Source organism: Hyperoodon ampullatus, assembly GCF_949752795.1.
Source record: "Hyperoodon ampullatus genome assembly, chromosome: 4".
NCBI lineage: Eukaryota > Metazoa > Chordata > Mammalia > Artiodactyla > Ziphiidae > Hyperoodon > Hyperoodon ampullatus.
In genome coordinates, this window is record NC_136917.1 from 59,371,068 (window position 1) to 59,394,277 (window position 23,210).

General features: G+C 39.2%; 1 protein-coding gene across 1 annotated transcript in view; it reads right to left on the reverse strand.

Moving 5' to 3' along the window:
• Positions 1-23,210, reverse strand: part of CTNNA1 (catenin alpha 1) — a 347,088-nt gene that overhangs the window by 156,079 nt on the left and 167,799 nt on the right. Inside the window, exon 3 of the mRNA XM_079701645.1 lies at positions 50-156. Coding sequence (XP_079557771.1) covers positions 50-156 — 107 coding nt within the window. The remainder of the gene's footprint in view (positions 1-49; positions 157-23,210) is intronic.

A 23,210-nucleotide genomic window follows, 5' to 3' on the forward strand; every position in this document is an offset into this window, starting at 1 on the left:
GCTATGGAATCATGTTACAACAACTATGTATTTGTTTGCAGATTCTTACCTGGGTAACAAGAGGCTCCAACAGTCTTTCAACTGCCAGAGTCCTGATCTCTAGACTTTTGGGGTCCCATTTGAAGTTTATGTTGCCTGCGTGGACAGCAGTCATTTCTGAAAGAGAAAGAGACAAAGTCAGGCAAGTATCAAACACAAACATGAAACATATAACAAATCTTCTCCTACTTAAGGACTTTTATACCAGGAAAGCTACAATCACCACAAGATGAAAATAATTCTTACCAGCCTGCACGTGAGGGCCCATAATTCTTACAACCTCTTACACTTAAGATTTCGAGTTTACAAACATTAGGGCTACTGTAAGAGGGCATTCCCAAACACACAGAACTTTTTTCCCTTTCGGCTTCTCTGGCACCAAGACACTTCTACCTCGAGTTTTTCCACACTGACTTAGAATTAGGATGAAAAGCTAAAGTGGAGGAAGACATACAAAAGATTCTGGTTTTTCTTATTCCAAAATATTTATACTACACTATTACCTAAAAGGTAAACCTCACTTCATTGTTTGATGGAGTCTTAGAGAATATCTTGTCTAACTGTATTAAAACATAATGCTTGGGCTTCCCTGGTGGCGCAGTGGTTGAGAGTCCACCTGCTGATGCAGGGGACACGGGTTCCTGCCCCGGTCCAGAAGGATCCCACATGCCGCGGAGCGGCTGGGCCCGTAAGCCATGGCCGCTGAGTCTGCACGTCCGGAGCCTGTGCTCCGCAACGGAAGAGGCCACAACAATGAGAGGCCCGCATACCGCAAAAAAAAAAAACCCATAATGCTTAAGCCTACTGCCCTCTGCACCTACAGCTATTATCACTTGTAGCCAGAAAAAATTTCAAGTCACACTTAGTCAAATATCACTGTATCAGTGTCAAAGTAAACCTCCATTAGAAAGAGGCTTTAAGACTAAGGGAAAAGACTTCAGCCAAAATACCAAGCAGTTGGTGTTTGCTTCTAAAAGTAGTGCCTCAAAGATTAAAGAAAAACCAGAAAACCAGGTGAGACATGTAGTTGAAGTAAACACTAAAACTTTCCAGACAACAAACTGTTCACAGAAATATAAAACCTTAAAAGGGTGCATTTTTGTGAACAAGAAATTCTACTTCTCAATTTTTATTCTAAAGGAAAAATTAAGGTACATGTAAAAACTTGGATACAATGATGTTCACATCAGCACTGTATACAATCATTAAAAACTGGAAACTACCTAAATTTCAAACAGATCACTGAATAAATCACACAACCAACCACACAAGGGGATACTGTGCTACTCTTAAAAAACTATACTGACAAAATTTAGAAAAAACAAAAATTAGTGTTCTCACTGCCCAGGTCTTTATTTCTATTAAATACTATTTCCTTAAAAAAAAAAAAAAAAAGGCTTATTACAGGTCTGATATATCCTATTGTGCAGAAAGCAAGGAAAGACACAAGACTAACAAGATCATATCAAAAAGATACTAGAACCAAGGGCTCCATTGGCTAAATTCACAAGTTGAGTATCAAGAAGAATAACTGATGACTGTAACTGCCTATTAGATAGCTATCCTATGACCACAGGGATCCTCAAAAGAAAGGGGGTGGGAAGAGAATTTCTGTACCATAAATATAGAATAGAATTAGAAAATGACCATTTTGTAAACCCCAGTGTGATAACATTCAAACACGGATTATCAATGAATGTTAACACCATTAGGTGATAGGCTATTGGGGAATAGGGTATTTGTAAGGTGCCAAAGTATCACCTGAACAGGCTACTTACTAATTACAAAGGGGGGAGGATACACCTTTACAATGTTGGGATCTAATAATCATCCCCTTAAATAACTAAACCTAGTTTGATGGATTCTTAGAGAATATCTTGTCTTACTGTATTAAAACATAATGCTTGGGCTTCCCTGGTGGCGCAGTGGTTGAGAATCTGCCTGCCAATGCAGGGGATACAGGTTCGAGCCCTGGTCTGGGAAGATCCCACATGCCGCGGAGCAACTAGGCCCGTGAGCCACAACTACTGAGCCTGCGCATCTGGAGCCTGTGCTCCAACAAGAGAGGCCGCGACAGTGAGAGGCCCTCGCACCGCGATGAAGAGTGGCCCCCATTCGCCACAACTAGAGAAAGCCCTCGCACAAAAACGAAGACCCAACACAGCCAAAAATAAATTTTTTAAAAAAAGTCAATAAGTCTGATAACTACTTCAAAGTAATAATGAACACGCACTTTTTCAAGATACATTACAATTGCTGCATATATGAAAAGCACTGAGATTCCTACTAGTGGGACAAAGTTAGAGGTTCAACTGAAAACTGGAGTTGGTTTTCTATTGTTAATAATAGAAGGAAACGCTAAATTCCTATTAATAATAACAACAAAGACAAAATTTTTCCAATTCAAATTCAGTGCAGGTTAAGAAACCCTAACCTAGACTGTATTGCAAGTTTATATGAAGTATAGAAGTTTATAGGGGATACACATGCATGTTAAACAACACCATGAGGTAACAGACAAAACCAGCATACAAGACAACAGAACATTAACTCATCAGAAAGTCAATATGGAGGGGTGGGGAATATTTTAGACTAAAAGGCTCAGGAGACATAAGAATCTAATGCAATACATGTATTTTGTTTGGATCCCAGTTTGAAACAAAAAGCTATTAAGAAGACATTTGCAGGAAAATTGGTAAATTTTTAATATTTATATTATGGAATTACCGCTCAATTTCATAGGTGTGATAATGAATTGTGGCTATATAGAAAAAGGACTATTTTTAGGAGATGCATGTTGAAATATCTAGGGGTGAAATGTCAAGATGATTGCAACTTTCAAATTCAGCAAAAGTAAAAACACATACACAGAGAGACCAAGGAATTATGAAAAAATATTCATAAATGTTAAATTAGATGGAAGACATGTAGTGTGTGGCTGAGTGTGTATATCTGAAATTTCTCATTTTAAAAATGGGGAAAATGTAGAGGTTTATGAGAAAATGTTCAAAATACATACTACTGAAGATGGAAAGGGGATTTTGAAAACAATATGAAGTATAACTGCAGGGGGATATATAAACCAAAATATTAACAATGATGTTACCTCTAAGATTTGGAGATTATGAGTGGTTTTAACATTCTTTTTTATAATTGTATTTTCTGATTTTATAAAATGACAGGTATTTAGAAAGGTTTTGTTTTTTTTTTTTTTTTTTTTTTTGCGGTACGCGGGCCTCTCACTGTTGGGGCCTCTCCCGTTGCGGAGCACAGGCTCCGGATGCGCAGGCTCAGCGGCCATGGCTCACGGGCCCAGCCGCTCCGCGGCATGTGGGATCCTCCCGGACTGGGGCACGAACCCGTGTCCCCTGCATCGGCAGGCGGACTCTCAACCACTGCGCCACCAGGGAAGCCCAGAAAGTTATTTTTGTAATGAAAAAAAAGTACAATCTTTATTTTACAAATTGTAAGGAGGACAATATAATCAAAAGGCAGGCTTGATCATCACTTAATCACTTTGAACTTGTTTCCTCATTTATAAAATAAAACTATCATTTACTTTTTAGAAAAAGACTATGAGGGACTTCCCTGGTGGTCCAGTGGTAAAGAATCCACCTTCCAATGCAGGGGGCACAGGTTCGACCCCTGGTCGGGGAACTAAGATCCCACATGCCACGGGGCAACTAAGCCTGTGTGCCACAACTACTGAGCTCTCATGTCTCAACTAGAGAGCCTGAGTGCCACAAACTACAGAGCCCACATGCTCTGGAGCCCATGCACCAAAGCTAGAGAGAAGCCTGTGAGCCGCAACGAAAGATCCCGCGTGCCTCAACAAAGATCCAGTGTCCTGCAACTAAGACCTGATGCAGCCAAAAAAAATAAAGAAAAGAAAAAAATAATAATAATAGGGGTCTTCCCTGGTGGCGCAGGGGCTAAGAATCCTCCTGCCAATGCAGGGGACACGGGTTTGAGCCCTGGTCCAGGAAGACCCCACATGCCGCGGAGCAACTAAGCCCATGCGCCACAGCTACTGAGCCTGCGTGCCACAGCTACTGAAGCCTGTGCGCCTAGAGCCTGTGCTCTGCAACAAGAGAAGCCATTGCAATGAGAAGCCCGCGCATCACAACAAAGAGTAGCCCCGCTCGCTGCAACTAGAGAAAGCCCGCGTGCAGCAATGAAGGCCCAACGCAGCCATAAACAAATAAATAAATACATTTATTAAAATAATAATAAAAAAGACTATCATTATCTTTAGAAGGCTTTTGTAAACATTAAATTAAACAGACTGATCCACTGAATGAGTCCACGCTAACATGAACAAAAGAAAAGTTTCCTCTGAACCAACGAATAGGGAAGGAATAACATATTTAGAAAAATCACCATTTAGGAAGCATCATAATAATATTCAGGCAAGACTTATCAAAGAACGCTAAAGCAAACAGATGAAAAGTTTACTAAGAAACTGAGTACTTACATAGTCTCATAGTAACTCCCAACAGATTACTGATTACCAAGAGGGGAAATATAACTCTGCAATGCAGAAACCCGGCAAACACCTTAGCCAAGTAACAAAAATTAACATCCCTAATAATGGGACAAATGGACATCACGTATCCCCTGGTACAATGCACTGAGAAGGATACAGCATCACCTTCTGTGGTATTTCCTACCAATATTACATAACCTCAATCTTGTCATGAGGAAACATCAGACAAACTCAAAGTGATGGATACTCTACAGAATAACTAGCTACAGTCTTCAAAAATGTCAAGGTAGGAAAAACAAATAGGCTGAGAAATTCTTCCAAATTAAAAGAGGCTAAAAAAGACATGAAAACTAAATGCAGTCATTCTGGACTGAAAATTGTTATTAGGAGGGAAAAAAAATTGAGACAACTGATAAAATTTTTATCAGGGACGCTGAAATAGATAATAAATAGTAATGTATCAATGTTAACTTTTCAAATTCCCATCATTATATTGTAGCTATGTCCTTGTGACATGTAAGGGGAATGATGTCTGCAACTTACTCTCTCATATGGTTTAGAAAAAACTAATGTATTAAATATATGCATACATACAGAGAAGAATGGAAAGTGGGAGGAAGAGTGGGAAGGAGAAGAAGGGAGAGAGGAGAAAGGCAAGGAACAGAGGGAAATTGAAGTGAAAAATGAGAGACAGGATGGAGAGAGGGAGGGGTAGGAGAGAAGAGAAGGGAGAAGGAACAGAGGGGAAGAAGGTAGGAGGAGAGGGAGAGGACCGGGAGAGAACAAGGCAGGGAGGGGAGAGGAGAGGAAAGGGAGAGAGACGTCTTGAAATGTGGCTAGTGTAGCTGAGAATTGATTATCTGTATTTTATTTCATTTTAATTAATGTTAAATAGCCACCAATGACTACCTTATCGGACAGCACAGTTCTAAACCCTCTACAGAAAGCAACATCAGACATCTAAATCCTGTATTTGAATAATGACCAGGACAAGGGAGAACTACGCATGTCTGTGACCAGTACACTCCTAACAACTTTAGTATAAAAAATATCTGTTTGTACCCTCTCCCATAAATGCATGCTTGAGGCACAAATAGTTAGACTCCTTTAGATATAGCTGAAAATATTACTGGAGGCATCATCTACAAATTCTAGAATCGCTGAAGATGGAATGCCAAAAGGAATGTGGATTTGCTTAATCTGGTAACACAAAATGCCCATTTCCAGGGAATTTGTTTCATTTCAAGTGGACAAATTTGCTCTCTACACTCATATTATGTCAAGCCTATACTTTGGTTTTTAAAGGTTATTTGCCCACTAAACATCAGCCCAAGTCAGTAAACCCTAGGAGATGGGAGTCCTTTAGATTGCTACAGGACTGACAACAGCTCAAGCAAATGTCATCAAATGTCAAAGATAAGACATTTCAGAAGGAATGATTTTTCCCCATGGATCCCACATTTCTGTATCCTAGCATTCCAGCCACTGTATCAACACAGAACAGAAAATCTTTCAAAGGTTGCAGAGGGAAGGAGTCAAAAGACAACTTAAGTGAAGTTAGCTGCAAGAAGACATGTGGTCACATTTGGATTTTAATTATTAAACAAGTACAACATACAACAATTCACTTTCCCAAAGAAATACACCCTTTCATTTTTTTCTTGAAATATAAAGACTTCTTGAAAGGAGCCCAGGGAAAAGCACTTAGCCCAACCCCTGCCTGAAGAAAGGCATCTGTCCTGAGGACTTGATTACTTTTGAAAACCAGCAAACAAGGTCCAAACACCATACACATGCATTCTCTTACGGTTTTAGAATCCACTGCTCACGCCCAATAAGCAAAACTGGAGAGGATGAGAGTCCTGAGCTGAGAGAGAGACAAGGTCTCAAGCCACAGGGAAGCTGCCAAGAAGAAGAAAAGCTGTTTGGAGATAACTCAAAGAGGGGGAGCAAGCTGCCCAAGGTGAGCCTGGGAAGACTGGACCAGTCCAGTAACGGGGAAAAAGGCTTCAGACACTTGGAGAAAAATTAGGGCTGCCTTAGAGAAAGAACAAGAGTCCCCTGATGATCTGTACACATGTTGATTGATAATAAAAATTTTTTAATTCTAAAGAAAACAGTCTTTTTGGTCTTTTGTTTTCCCAATTACAAAATAATTTCACTTTCTTATTAACTGGAAAAAAAGGCACAGCGTAAGCACAATAATGAACTGCAAACGACCCTGACCTCTCTGGGTCTGGGGAGACCCACTAGGGACTGGTAAATGGGAAAAGCATGTGCCCAGCTTCCCATGAGCTCCAGGCAATCTTTATCATGCACACCTCTGGTTAGCAGATCATTCGATTTTTTAAGAAATCCAAACTTGCAGATTTTTACATTAAATCTCCCAACTTTAATGTTAGAAACTTGTTCCAAAAGATTTTACCACTGTATGGGACAAACACTCATATCTGAGTACTATGTTTGCCCTGTTGGTCACCACTTTGCAATCACTAAACAAGATTCTCCCCTGAAGTCCTTTCTGATTCCACATCCCAGAACTCCACATCCTCTTAAGTACTGTCTCTGAGGAGGGAGGTGTTAAGGCAAAGGACTCAATCACTCACTTCCATTGAGAAACTTGAAATATACTGACACTTGAAAACTGAGAACCCATTCAGTGTGTTTTCAAGTCTTTCAATACCATGATGGAAGCAGACTGCCTTGTGAGGCATCTTTAATCAAAGGCCCCTCCAAGAGTGACACCAAATGTTATTAAACTATACTACAGAATCAAGTTATGCTTTTGGTGACCCCAACCCTAAAAGGATTTCAAAAAGCGGAGGTAGAACATTTAAAAATCTAATGAAGGGCTTCCCTCGTGGCGCAGTAATTAAGAATCCGCCTGCCAATTCAGGGTACACGGGTTCCAGCCCTAGTCCGGGAAGATCCCACATGCCGCGGAGCAACTAAGCCCGTGCACCTCAACTACTGAGCCTGCACTCCAGAGCCCATGAGCCACAGCTGCTGAAGCCCACGTGCCTGAGCCTGTGCTCCACAACAGTAGAAGCCACCGCAATGAGAAGCCCGTGCACCGCAACGAAGAGTAGCCCCCACTCACCACAACTAGAGAAAGCCCACGTGCAGCAACAAAGACCCAACGTAGCCAAAAATAAATTAAATAAATTAATTTTTTAAAAAAAGAATACTGACCTCTTCAAAGTTTAAAAAAATAATAAAAAATAAAACCTAATGAAAATACGTTCTCTGGAAAGAACATGGCTCCTGGAACCAGCTTCGTCATTTATTTATTCTCTGACCTTGGACAACTGACCTCACCTTTCTGGATCCTCAGTTTTCTCATCTATAAAATGAAAGGGGTTGAATTCTAAGCTCCATATCCTTCCAGCTCTGAAATTCTAGTATTCCCTTCATTTAAATGGTCTCTCAGTAGCCTCTGAACTGTTTCATTAAACGTAATTGATTTTTCCCAGGTTTACTCTGTGGTATTCCTACCTGTATTTTAAGTTTTAATGTGATAACTATGCTTATGTCTCTTTATATGCCTTAAGTTGCTGGCAAGGTACTTTATGCAAAGATGCTTTATGCAAAGCAGACACAGTATTAGTTGAACTAAATTTATGCAATCTGATTTTAAAATATTTACAAGCCTACCAAGACAAAGCTCCTGCCTCAATCTTAGTCATAGCTTCTGCTTCTCTACAATTAATGGCATTGTTTAAAGTAACTAAACAAGTAACTTTTAAACTCTTGGCAATTTCTAGTTTTCCAATTAACTTACAGAGCATTCCTTCACAAGATCTATTACAAAACCTACTAGAGCCAGCCAACCTTAATGAATTACAGCAACCTTAGGTTTTTCCAGGAGGGATCACGCTTAGCAGAATGAAATAAAAAGTTAAACTGTAGTTACTCAGTCTTCATTACCTTATAAATAGCAATCCTGGCTATAAAGCAAAAGTTCACTATAAATTCAGACAGGGGCAGAGACGGTAGGCATGTGACTAGCAATCTTCATGACAGAAAGAGAAATGGAGAAGCAACAAGCAGAAAATAAAAGCACAGTTCCATCAGAACGAAGGAGGCTGATTGTTGGCAATCTGTCTCATTTGTGCAAAGAGCTATATACCTTCTCCAAAAATATTAAAGGTTCATTTACAACAGAATGACCACATTATTCTTAAAATGTGTCTGCTCCAAAGCTTTAGAATATCCGCACCTAGCTACTAAATGCCAATTTTTTTTTTAAACAGCAAGGTTAAGTTAATGCAGTGTTAGAATGGGTCATTTAAATGCAAATCAGGAAATTTAGAAATTAAAGTACCCACAGTAACGTTAACTGTCACAGTGCACAAGATATAGGACTGTGGATTACTCAGGGCAGTCGTAGGGATGCCAGGTTGCATTTGCATTAAACAGAGTTAACACGTTGGAATCTCAACTCTCAAATCTCCTGGTTACTGTCAAAAAAAAAAAAGGTAACCTTTATAATTAAGACTCACTCCAGGGACTTCCCTGGTGGCACAGTGGTTAAGAATCTGCCTTCCAATTCAGGGGACTCGGGTTCCATCCCTGGTCGGGGAATTAAGATCCCACATGCCTCGGGGCAACTAAGCCCGCAAGCTCCAGAGCCCGTGTGCCAAACTAGAGAGAAGCCCGCGCGCCCCAACAAAAGATCCCACAAGCCGCAACTAAGACCCGACACAGCCAAATAAATAAGTATTAAAAAAAAAAAAAAAAAACAGGCAATGGGGAAACACAGGGAACAACTGAATGAAATAATTTCCATGCCACAAGCATTAGGAGACACAATGATTACCAAGAGCACTAAGCAAAGGACAAAAGGTAAACCTAAAAAAACAATGTTCAGTCCACCATTTAGCCACTCAATCAGCAAATATTTTAGTGCCTTCTCTGTATAGACACTATTTGAGACCAAAAACTCTGCCTTCATGAAACTACGCTGTAGTAACAGTATAAATAAATAAACAAATAAGACAATATCTGTGCTAGAAAGAAAATTAAGCAGGGTAATGGTAATGAAATTAGGTGGGGTCCTTCCAGGGCCTTCTGTCTGGGTACCACTTGAGCTGAAATCTGAAAGTCAAGGAAGAGCCAATCAACTGAATTATTTGGGGGAAGAGTGCTGCAGGCAGAGGTAACAGAGACAAGGCAGCATCTCCCAGGGCTTAGAGAAAGAGGTGGCCAATGTGGCTGGAGCATAGAGCAAGAAGAGGTGAGAGAGATCAAGTGAAGGAAAAAACAAAAACAAGCTCCAGAGCTGCTGAAGTAACTGCAGTGTGGTCTGGATATCTGTGTTCGTTTACTTAGCTTCCACTCAACATGGTTGAGACCATCAACAAAGGAAGTGTTTAAGAGAAAATTGCACTAAGCCCTCTAACAGGCAACTGATTATGGATACACAGGAAGTCCCTGTTTCCATAAGAAACTGGATGACTCTGGTCTGAAAAACAAAGATGAAACCAGCATGTGGGCTGGAAGCACAAGAGAAAAGAGACAAAGGGAAAAAGAGGGTTTTGTTTTACAACAATGGGACTAAAAGGCAGAGAAACTTCTCACACAGCTGAGAATTGCGCAGGAAGAAGAGGACTGGACTTTTCTTGGAGAGCCAGGAGAAAAGATGCCCGAACTTAACTAGAGTATAGGAAGTTACCCAGACTGAGTGAGAAAGCAAGAAAGAACTATCTCTAAAACTTGTAATGTAAACCTTTGATGACCTAGTTTGTCATTCACTTGTCAATGACTGACCAATTACCGCATCCTGGGGATCCTGCTAGGTGCCAGGGACACAAAGTCTAATTAGAAATCCCTACCAGATCATCACAGCAATTAATTATTAAGTACAAAAGGAAAAAGTTGCCTTTAAATGGAACAATCTGGCAGATGTCACTTAATCACAAGTGTTTAAACTTAGCATCACCACCAATAGAACAACCTGACAATTATTTCAATGCCCTGAGAAAGGTACATCATCACACATGTACTGTTCCTGCCAAAAGTGGCAACAATAAGACAAATCCAAACTGTGGACATTCTATAAAACTGGCTTAAACTCTTCAAAAGTGTCAATGTCATGGGGGAAAAAAAGACTGAAAATCAAAACTAAAGAGATACAGGGGGCTTCCCTGGTGGCCCAATGGTTAAGACTTCATGCTCCCAATGCAGGGGGCCTGGGTTCGATCCCTGATCAGGGAACTAGATCCCATATGCCATAACTAAAAAGACCCTGCATGCCACAACTAAAAAGACCCTGTGTGCTGCAACAAAGATCCCACGTGCCGCAACTAAGACCTTGCGCAGCCAAATAAATAAATATATTTTTAAAAAGAATATAATTTGGAAAAAAAAACTAAAGAAATGCAACAACTAAATGAGGTATGGGATCTTTTACTGATTCCTGGATTAAAAAAAAAAAAAAACTATGAAGGACATCACCGGGACAACTGGTGGAATTTAATATGAATATGGACTGTATATGAGATCAGTACTTCTGGGAATCTTGTTAAAAGGCAAATTCTGAATCAGTAGGTCTAGGGTAGTACGTAAGAGTCTGAATTTCTCACAAGTTCCTAGGGAGAGCAGACACTGGTTCTTGGACCACTCTTTAAATCATGTTACTATATCAATATAAAATTTCTAATATAGTGTAGTTAAGTAAGGCAATGTCCTTACTCTTAGAAGTTACATGCCAAAAAACCTAAGGGTGAAATACTTGGTGTCTGCAGTCTACTTTCAAATTCCTCAGAAAAAAAGTTTATATAGAGTAATGGAGCAAATTTGAAAAGTGTTAACAATTGATGAAACTAGGTAAACTGAAGAATCAAGTGCTCATTGTATTACGCTTTTACAACTTTACTGTACGTTTGAAGCATTTCAAAAACAGTTGGGGGAAATGCTCACAATCTAGAACGGAAAATAGTTACAGTAAAACAGAAAGTATAGAGTTGTACAGTGAACCACCAGTACAAAGAGGAGCACCCAGGAGGGAACCCCCAATGGCCAGAGAGTCCTCACTGAGGATCTGATGTACTGGGAGGGAGGGAGGGCAGTTGTTTCAGTTTTTGCAAAGGGACCAGAGAAGTTTGGCACCTTCCAAGAACCACAAGTGTGAATGAAAAATATAAGACAGATAGTGAAATGGCAGAAGATAAGGCTAAAAGACAAGCAAAGAAATTAAGAAGGCACTGGAGGTTTTCTTAACTTGAAAATACCATTCTATAATACTTGAGAAATCCTGAAATACACACCCCGCCCCAGAAAAAACCCTCAAAGACAAAAGAGAAAACCCCACCTCTTACAGTAACCATAGTAAAGACCAAAAGTCAAAAGCAAGTGCCTTCCTGGCCAGAGCAGCACTTTCCCAATCTAAAGGACTTCACGCACATGACCGCAGAGCTCAGTTCCTTAAACCCCACAAGGCCCGAGCCAAGCATTTTCCTCCCCATCTATTCCCCCTTGGCCTTCCTCATCTCCACCTACCAAAGCTCCACCAAACCAGGTCCCCTAGAAGGAGCCTCTAGGCCCTTTTCCTCCTCCTCTCTCCCCTCCTCTGCATCTTAGTAAATATCTCACTCTAACCCTTCCCATTCTCAGGAGTCTTCTCATTTCCAATCACCCTCCAGACAGCCCCAGTTATCATTGTCATGGAATCTCTCCTCTGAAAAGAACTTGGCATTGCTTCCCCACCACAGGCAGGATGAAGCAGAAACTCCTACAAACCTTACTCACAATGGCCTGCCAACCTCATCACCTGCCTCTACTCCAAACTCTTCTCCAGATAGTATATGTCTCCAACCTTTATATAACCCCTATCCTCTGCCCCAGAGCACCCCTCCAGACTCTTCCATCTTCCTTCAAGGCTCACACAAATATCCTCTGCTTTCATAGAAAGAGCTGTTCCCTCTTTTCTGGGTTCCCCCATCACTTTACAAGCATCTCTATTTCAGCACTTGCCACATAGCACGATATCAGTGTTTCCATCTCCCATAAAGCTGAGAGCTCCTTTGAGTACAGAGATCATGCTTTTTTTGAGCATGATAACTTTCATCTAACAACATTCTATAAATGATTAACTGAACTGGCTCCACTGTTTTTAGATTTCATCTAGCAACACCGATGTGTGTGCAAAGGACCAAGAAATCTCTCTCCCGTTATAGATTAGCAAAAAAAAAAAAAAAAAAAAAGGCAGGCAGGCTTAATAAATGCATTGTATTTAACTAAACCCTTCCCCCTGCAATTGAGATACAGCAAACTAAACACGACCTTAGACCCGAACTCAATAAAGATACCTAGAAAACATTACCTCTTTCACAGGTCTTAATGACATCAAAGAAGCTTAAATTCCTCTCAAGGGTTGCCATCTTCCATTTCCTTGAGTTTTTTCCCCTCCTCCCAAGGGATCAAGCTCACATTTCACTTATCCACTTCTGTGCAAAATGACAGGTTTCTAAAGATACACTTCAAAGTCAGTCCAGAGCTTTTCTGAGAACATGATGACCCCAGGTCCAAGGAAGCAAGAAAATGATAACAGATGATTATAAGAAACCTTTGCCAATTTAGAGATCCCCAGGAACAGAAAACCCCCAAGAACACTGACTCGTCAGTAATAATAACCTACCCTTTCAGCTCTGCCTTATTCAGTGCACTATCATTTTTCACAAACCATGATTGAGTCTAGATTAATACTGAAATATTTAACATAATGAAATATTCAACATACCATGAGAAAATAGTAACAATGCATCTTTGCTTGGAAACAAAGCATGTATCGGAGTTGCACAGGGCAAATGGACTACTAGCAAAGGCTCCTATCCTTCATGTAACTTGAAATGGGCCACAGTGAATGCATTTTCTGAGTTATGATAGCACTTTCAGTTTCAAGAACAGCCTGCAGTCTAACCTAATAAACCAGTACATGTAATCTGATAATTAACCAGGCTTTCAACACACTCTTCAAATCATAATAAAATAAAACAAAATAAAACAAATAAAATAAAATAAAACATAATAAAATAAAACATAGCAATAAAACATTTTCAAAATACAACTGATGAGCCACTTACTTATGACAGTATTTAATAATGAAATCTCAGAACAAGAAAAAGAAGGAAATCCACAGCTCAATATAATGAAATGGAATAGCCAAAATGAAGTAATCCAGAAAAGAACTACCCTTTAAATTAGCAATTAAGGAATTACATCAGTTATCTAACACTAAGATTAAATTGGATTAAATTACTGCATCACAAAAATTAAATGCAAATGATAAATTTTTGCTTCTGTAAAGCCCTAAAAGTTTTTTTTTTTTAAATTCTTACAGATGATGGTGGGAATGTAAGTTGGTACAGCCACTATGGAAAACAGTATGGAGGCTCCTCAGAAAACTAAAAATAAAATTACCATATGATCCAGCAATCCCACTCCTGGGAATATACCCAGATAAAACTATAATTCAAAAAGATAGGGACTTCCCTGGTGGTTCAGTGGTTAAGACTCCGTGCTGCCAATGCAGGTGGCGCAGGTTCCATCCCTGGTCCGAGGACTAAGATCCCACATGCCACGTGGAGTGGCCAAAAAGATTTTTAAAAATTAAAAAAAAAAAAAAGATACATGCATCCCTATGTTCATAGCAGCACTGTTTACAATAGCCAAAACATGGCAACAACCTAAATGTCCATCAACAGGTGAATGGATAGAGATGTGGTACATACTCAGCCATAAAAAGAAACGAAATTGAGTTATTTGTAGTGAGGTGGATGGACCTAGAGTCTGTCATACAGAGTGAAGTAAGTCAGAAAGAGAAAGACAAATACCGTATGCTAACACATGCATATGGAATCTAAGAAAAAAAAAAGTTCATGAAGAACCTAGGGGCAAGATGGGAATAAAGACACAGACCTACTAGAGAATGGACTTGAGGATATGGGGAGAGGGAAGGGTAAGCTGTGAGAAAGTGAGAGAGTGGCATGGACATATATACACTACCAAATGTAAAATAGATAGCTAGTGGGAAGCAGCCGCATAGCACAGAGAGATCAGCTCGGTGCTTTGTGACCACCTAGAGGGGTGGGATAGGGAGGGTGGGAGCGAGGGAGACGCAAGAGGGAAGAGATATGGGAACATATGTATATGTATAACTGATTCACTTTGTTATACAGCAGAAACTAACACACCACTGTAAAGCAATTATACTCCAAAGACGATGTTAAAAAAAAAAAAAACCTCTGAATGGAAGCATTGGGTTTAATAAGTTCTGAACTTGAACAGTCTCTTTGTTTCTCTGTACCACTAGAAAGAGTGGTGTGTTTAGCAAATATTGTTAATGTACCTGAAGTCTACCTTCAAAGTCTCTACAGAGGTTTAACTGTATATAAGCCAAGGGTCACCCTTAGGGTTCTGGTTTTAACCATTTTATAAAACTAAGATTGTAGCGTCCTCTGTATTCCTTTAGCATTATCTAAATAAAGTTCTAACTAATATTCCCAAATGTTATGTTATCTTACAGGTGAAGGGCAATCACAGGTTTAAATGAAGACAAACTGTAACCATGGAGGCCGTTCTTTTTTTTTTTTTTTTTTTTTTGCGGTACGCGGGCCTCTCACTGTTGTGGCCTCTCCCGTTGCGGAGCACAGGCTCCGGACGCGCAGGCTCAGCAGCCATGGCTCACGGGCCTAGCCACTCCGCGGCATGTGGGATCCTTCCGGACCAGGGCACGAACCCGTGTCCCCAGCATCAGCAGGCGGACTTTCAACCGCTGCGCGATCAGGGAAGCCCCTGCAGGCCTTTCTTGTGTCGGAAATGTGACTGTTAAAATTATCTCAGTAAAGTTTCGCAGTTTTGTCCCAAAAAAAAAAAGTGGTACACATATACAATGGCATACTACTCAGCCATTAAAAAAGAATGAAATAATGCCATTTGCAGCAACATGGATGTAACAAGAGATTATTGTACTAAGTGAAGTAAGAAAGAGAAAGACAAATACCATATGATATCACTTATATGTGGAATCTAAAATATGGCACAAATGAACCTACCTACAAAACAGAAACAGAATCACAGACATAGAGAACAAACTTGTGGTTGCCCAGGGGAAGGTGAGGAGGGAGAGGGATGGACTGGGAGTTTGGGGTTCGTAGATGCAAACTATTGCATTTAGAGTGGATAAACAACAAGGTCCTAAGGTATAGCACAGGGAAATACATTCAATATTCTGTGATAAACCATAATGGAAAAGAATATTTTTTAAAATGCAAAAAAATTCTTACAGCTGAAAATTACAACTTCCACAATAAAATTCCCTCTCTTCTTTTACTACAATGGGACCACTGAACAGATGACAAGAAATTTTAAAAATCTAATCACACTACTCATACAATACTTGTTCCAAATGATCAAATCTTTGTTACAAATATTTAGAATAACACTCAAAGTTGCCTTGCAAACTGTATTTACCTTACATGCATTGCTCCAAACTTGCAGCCAGTGAAAAAGCACAAATTAAATCCCAATCAAAAGGGGGTTTGATAGATGACAGCCCATCAACAAGTAAATAGAAATGTATGGTAATTTCAAGCTCCATTAGAAATGGAGTTGGTGGTATGCTTGCACACAGAGAAAGTTTGATAGTTATAAAAAAAAACTAAAGGGGAAAATAATGAACATTTAGAGGCTCCAACAGAGAAAGGGCAATGCTGAAGTTTTATTTTGAAGCACGGTTATTTCTGCACACTCTGAACTTTCAATAATGGATAAATTTAGTATAGTGCTCTTGCAAGTGAACAAAACAGCATGAGACAGGGCAAGTAAAGCCAAACTGTTCACCTCCCTACACAGTTCAGCCCATTCAGCCCAGGACCACAACATGGGGGGCTGAGCTGACCACCACACTGCACAAGCAACAAATACCACCCTCAACGTCTGGAAGCAAGCACAGTGGCACCTAGGCAAATTTTAGGAACTGTTGCTCTGTGAGACTCTCCGTAATGCCTGATGTGTTTAACTTTTTTCTTAAGAGAAAACAGAAGGTACTAATAAGACAAATCCTCCAACACATAAGGTATAACCAAAATTCCTTAAGACTTCTAAGTGTGTGGCTTCACAGTCCCTCAAGGGGAAAAAATGATTTGGGCTGGGAAAGCAGAAAGGATAATTGATTTCATGTTTTTCACTATTTTGTTTATCTCTATACAGAAGGTCAAACTTGCAAAATACATATTTTTGAATGAATTTATTATTACCTGTTTATTTTTTCACTTTTTATATGCAGTAAAATTCACTCTAGTATACTATTCTACGACTTTTGACAAACTCAGTTGTGTAATCACTTCCATAATAAAGAGCTAGAACAGTTTAAAGAATTTATTTTATTTTCACAACAGCACACACATACAACTAAACCATAGACCCTAACTGTACAAAAGATTATTCACTTCAAGAGCAAATTTGGCATCAAATTACTGCAAAGCTACAGTAACCAAAACAGTGTGGTACTGGCATAAAGACAGACACAGAGATCAATAGAACAAAATAGAGAACCCAAAAACAAACCCTTTCATGGTCAAATGATTTTCGACAAGGTGTCAAAACCACTCAATGAGGAAAGGACAGTCTTTTCAATAAGTGGGGCTGAGAAAACTAGATATCCACCTGTAAAACAATGAACATGGACTCTTACCTAATATCATATATAATAATTAACTCAAAATGGATCAAACATCTAAATGTAAGAGCTAAAACTATAAAACTCTTAGGAAAAAAAAAAATCACAGGGGGACTTCCCTGGTGGCACAGTAGTTAAGAATCCACCTGCCAATGCAGGGGACATGGGTTCGATCTCTGGTCCAGGAAGATCCCACATGCTGCGGAGCAACTAAACCCGTGTGCCACAACTACTGAGCCTGCCCTCTAGAGCCCGCAAGCCACAACTACTGAGCCCGCGTGTCACAACTACTGAAGCCCACTCACCTAGAGCTGGTTCTCCGCAACAAGAGAAGCCACCTCAATGAGAAGCCAACACACCACAATGAAGAGTAGCCCCCACTCGCCACAACTAGAGAAAGCCCATGTGCAGCAACGAAGACCCAACGCAGCCAAAAATAAATAAATAAATTTTTTAAAAAACACAGGGCAAAAGTTTCATGACATTGGACTTAGTAATGATTTCTTGGATATGACACCAAAGGCACAGGTAACAAAAGAAAAAAAGATAAACTTCATCAAAATAAAAACCTGTGTGTACCAAAGGACATTATGAACAGAGTGAAAAGGCAATCCAGACAACAAAAGAAAATAACTGCAAAACATATATGTGAAAAGAGATTAGTATCCAGAATATATAGAAAACTAAAACTCAACCAAAAAAAAAACCAACTCAATGATGTGCAACACACTTGAATAGACATTTCTCCAGAGATATACAAATGGCCAATAAACCCATGAGAAGATACTCAATATCAGTAATCATTTGGGGAATGCACATCAAAACTATAATGAGGGGCTTCCCTGGTGGCGCAGTGGTTGCGAGTCCGCCTGCCGATGCAGGGGACGCGGGTTCGTGCCCCGGTCTAGGAAGATCCCACATGCCGCGGAGCGGCTGGGCCCGTGAGCCATGGCCGCTGAGCCTGCGCGTCCGGAGCCTGTGCTCCACAACGGGAGAGGCCACAGCAGTGAGAAGCCCGCGTACCGCAAAAAAAAAAAAAAAAAAAAAAAAAAAAACTATAATGAGATACCATCTCACATTCATTAAGATGGCTACTATCAAAAAAAAAGAAAAAGAAAATAACAAGTGTTGGTAAGGATGTGGAGAAATCAGAACCCTTGTGCCCTGCTGGTTAGAATGCAAAATGGTACAGCCACTGTGGAAAACAGTATGGCAGTTTCTCAAAAAGTTAAACATAGGGCCTCCCTGGTGGCGCAGTGGTTGAGAGTCCGCCTGCCGATGCAGGGGATACGGGTTCGTGCCCCGGTCTGGGAGGATCCCACATGCCGCGGAGCGGCTGGGCCCGTGAGCCGTGGCCGCTGAGCCTGCGCGTCCGGAGCCTGTGCTTCGCAACAGGAGAGGCCACGACAGTGAGAGGCCCGCGTACCGCAAAAAAAAAAAAAAGTTAAACATAAACTTACCATATAATCCCGCAATTCCACTTCTGGGTATATATCCAAAAGAACTGAAAACAGTGTCTCGAAGAGATATTTGTATACCCATGTTCATAGCAGTACTATTCACAGCAGAACTATCCAAATGCTTACTAGCAAATGAATGGATAAGCAAACTAGGATATATATAAAATATTATTCAGCCTTAAAAAGGGAAGGAAATTCTGATATATGCTACAACATGGATGGACCCTGAGGACATTATGCTAAGTAACATAAGCTAGTCACAAAAAGATTAAGATTCCACTTATATGAGTTACCTAGAGTAGTCAAAGAGACAAAAAGAAAGTTGATTGCCAGGAGCTGGGGTAAGGGGGTAATGGGGACTTGAAGTTTAATGGGTATAGTTTTAATTTTACAACATTAAAAGACTTCTGGAGATAAATGGTGGTGATGACTGCACAATATGAATGTACTTAATACCACTGAACTATACATTTAAAAATGGTTATGTTGGTAAATTTTATGTTATGTGTATTTTACAATTTTTTAATTTAAGAAAAAAAAGGAAGGGAAGAAAATTCTGACACATGCTACAACATAGATGAACCTCAAAGGTTAAGTGAAATAAGCCAGACACAATAGGACAAATATATGATTCCACTTATATGAGGTACCTAGAATAGGCAAATTCATAAAGAAAAAAAGTAGATAAGAGGTTACCAGGGGCTCGGGAGAGGGCAGGATGGGGAGTTACTGTTAAATGAGTAGAGTTCCTGTTTAGAATGATGGAAAAGTTCTAAAATGGATGGTGATGATGGTTGCACAACATTGTAAATGCACTTAATGCTTAAAAATAGTGAAAATGGTAAATTTTACGTTATGTATATTTAACCCCAATTTAAAAACATTATTTTAAGGGTAGCAAATCTTTTCCCCTAGGAATTCCACTTCTAAGAAGTTTCCCTTAAGAAGTAAGGACAGGCAAAAGATTCAGCTACAAATTAAAGCAGCTCTGGAAGCAAATGAAATGTCCAACAGAGGACTGATTAAAGAAGCTATATTGGAACAGTAGGGGATCATTAATATGCTATGTTAACACTGTGAGATTAACCATATTTCATCAATTCTAAAGCATACATATTTCACATCTTTAAGTCTCTAAAACTTGGATGTCTTACAGTTGATGGCATTTCCTAGTTTATTTGGCAGTGTTTATTTTCTTAGTGGTACATAAAGGTTAATCTTAATGCTACTATTAATAGGGGAAATGTTCAAGTATGATAAATGAACAGCAGATTACAATAGAGCAAATAAAGTAAAATCTAGTTTTTATCAAAGTTATACATAGTCAATACACATACCTAGAAAAAAATATCACAGGATGTACACCAAAATGTTAACAGTGTTTATATCGCTAGGTGATATAAATATGAAATTTTTTAATAAAGTTGTTGACTTTTTTTGTTATTGTTTTTTATCTTTCAGCCGTGCCACGCAGCACATGGGATCTTATTCCCTGGTCAGGGATCAGACTCTCGCCCCCTGCATTGGAAGTGCGGAGTCTTAACCACTGGACCGCCAGGAAGTCTCCGTGGTTTTATTTTTTTAAAAACTTAAATAAACTGGATGTAAAGCCATGCTGCCTCCTCCACCCCCATATCAATCTGGCACAATCCTATATATAGCATAAGTATATCTACTCATATTAGATATGAGTCAGGTATCACAAAAGACTAAAAGATACAAAAGAATATAATTGCCTTGAAGGAGCTCAGCATGTAACAAAAGAATTTATGGTCCACAAGAGTCTTTAGGAAGGTAAATCAGCAACTCAGTGCTATGTAAATAACTGAACTAGTCCACTGGTTTTACTGATAAGACAACTTAATATGAACCAAAACATGTCCTGCCCAGCAGTCCATAACTAAAGGAATAAATTAGCATTCTATCATGTTAGACATTAAAATAAATATCCTTTATAAGTCATCTTAGTCATTACATAGATGACAAAGTTCAAACTCTCCAACTGAGACTCATAAGATTAAAAAACCCTAAAAGCAGGTTAACATCAATAAATCATCAGATAATAGACACATAATCAATGACAAATTAGCAACAGCAGGAAACCACTTACCATACAATTATTGTTTGCTATGACATTTTAAGAACTACATTTAAAAAAAATTCTTTCCAGAAGTTGGCTACAATAAAAACTTTAGTTCCTGCCCTCAAAGTAGACATAGCTCAGCTGGGGCGGGGGTGGGGAGAGACACACAGGGAAAAGCTCTATGACACTGTATTTGGCAATGACTTCTTAGAAGATACCAAAAGCATGAGCAACAAAAGAAAAAACAAATAAATGGGACTTGATCAAAATTTAAAGCTTTTTAACATCAAAGGACATATCAACAGGGTGAAACTGAGAGAAAATATTACAAGTCCTCCATCTAATAAGTGATTAACAGCCAGAATATACAAAGAAGTCCTATAACTCAACAACAAAAAAACCCCAAACAATTAAAATGGCCAAAGGACGTGAACAGAGATTTCTTCAAAGAAAATAAACAAATGGCCAATAATCACAAGAAAAATGCTCAACAACACTAAACATTAGAGAAATGCAAATCAAAACCACAATGAAACATCAACTCACATCCATTAGGATGACTATTATTAAAAAGTAAATAATTTTTTTAAAATTAAAAAACAGAAAATAACAAGCGTTGGTGAAAATGTGAAGAACATGGAACACTTTCACATTGCTGTTAGGAATGTGAAGTAACATAGCTACTGTGGAAAACAGTACGGCAGTTCCTCAAAAATTTAAGTGTAGAATTACCATACCAAATGACCTAGAAATTCCACTTCTGGGTATATACCCAAAAGAGCTGAAAGCAGTGACACAAACACATAGTTGCACATCGATGTTCACAGCAGCATTATCCACAATGGCCAAAATATGGAGGCAACCCAAGTGTTCATCAATAGAAGAATGGATAATGGAATGTTACTCAACCTTAAAAAGGAAGGAAATTCTGACACATGCTACAACATGGGTGAACCCTGAAGGCATTATGCTAAGTAAAATAAGCCAGGTACTTAACATAGTTAAGTTAATAATTCAAAGTGACAGAAAGTACAATGGTGGTTGCCCTCGGGCTGGGGGGAGAGGAAATGGAGAGTTATTGTTTAATGGATATGGAGTTTCAGTTTAGGACAATGAAAAATTTTTCTGGATATGGACAGCAGTAGTGGTTACACAACAATGTGAATGTACTTAATGCCACTGAAGTGTACACATAAAGATAATTTAAATGGTAAGTTTTGTTATGTATATTTTATTTTAAAAACTAATGAGAATGTCATAATCAGGTGCAAATTTTAGAATTTCAGATAAGTTAAAGATCACTTTCAGCAACGATGATCAATGTCTCAATAGAAAAACCGTATCAATCAGCCTTCGGATGGATAGCATTTGGGTCAGAGAAGGATGGAGTACTCCAGAACAAATGCCTGGCAGATGCAGAGACATGTAGCAACAATTCACAATAGAAAATAAGGCTGAAAAATAAGTTAGGGCCAGGACTTAGAAGGTGCTGAATGCCTATCTAAGATTCTGACTAGTGCAACAACAAGATAGCAGTACATTTCCCAAAAGAAGAATGAGTACTGCTTATGTGTAAAAGACTGAATGGTGGAGGGGAAGATAGTAAGAAATTCAACTAACTTCAGCAAACACTTACAGAGCAACAACAGTGTTCCAAATTCTCAGATTATAAAAACTGAAGGGAGAGGAGGGGTGGGTAGTGACTGCAAAGAGATTTCCAGAGTACTGGTAATTTTCTGTTTCTGGATCTGGATGGTGTCTATGGGTGGTGTTCACTCAAATAATTATAGACAGGTACTGTTATAATTTGAATACTTTTCTACATGTACGTTATACTTTAAGTTTTTAAAGTTTTATTAAAAATAAAGGCTAAGACCCAACTTCTAAAAAACCCCCAGCTGAGAGGAAGTAATCCATAAAAATATTTACCAAATGACGTAAAAGATGTAACCACAGAATATGTACAAGGTACCCAAGAAGCACTGAGATCCAAGAGAAAACCCAGAGGCACTAACGTCTAAGGTGAGTTTTAAAGAATAAACAAGTTTGTCAGATGGATGAGAAAAACAGTGCTCTAGGCAAAGGAAAAAATATGAAAAAGGCACCAAAGCAAACAATAGAACAATTTATCCAGAGAACTACAAGTAGTTTTGATAGTTCAAAGATAAGAAGATAATCTAGAGTGGAAGCAGAGAGAAGGGAAAACAGGAATTTATGTAAGAGGAAGACCAGATGTAAAGGATTTCATCTGATTAGATCTCGGTGGAAAGGAATAAGAATGGAATGAGGATGGTTCTCAATTTGCCCATAACAGCAACTTGGTCATCAAGGCCCTCCATAATCTGACTGTTGCCTCATCTGTCATAGTTCCAACCACAAGCCAGACTCCAGACAGAAAAGACTCCTTCCTCCTTCATTCAACGTGCATCTAATTTTTTCTTTAATCTCCAGGCCAGGTACCAT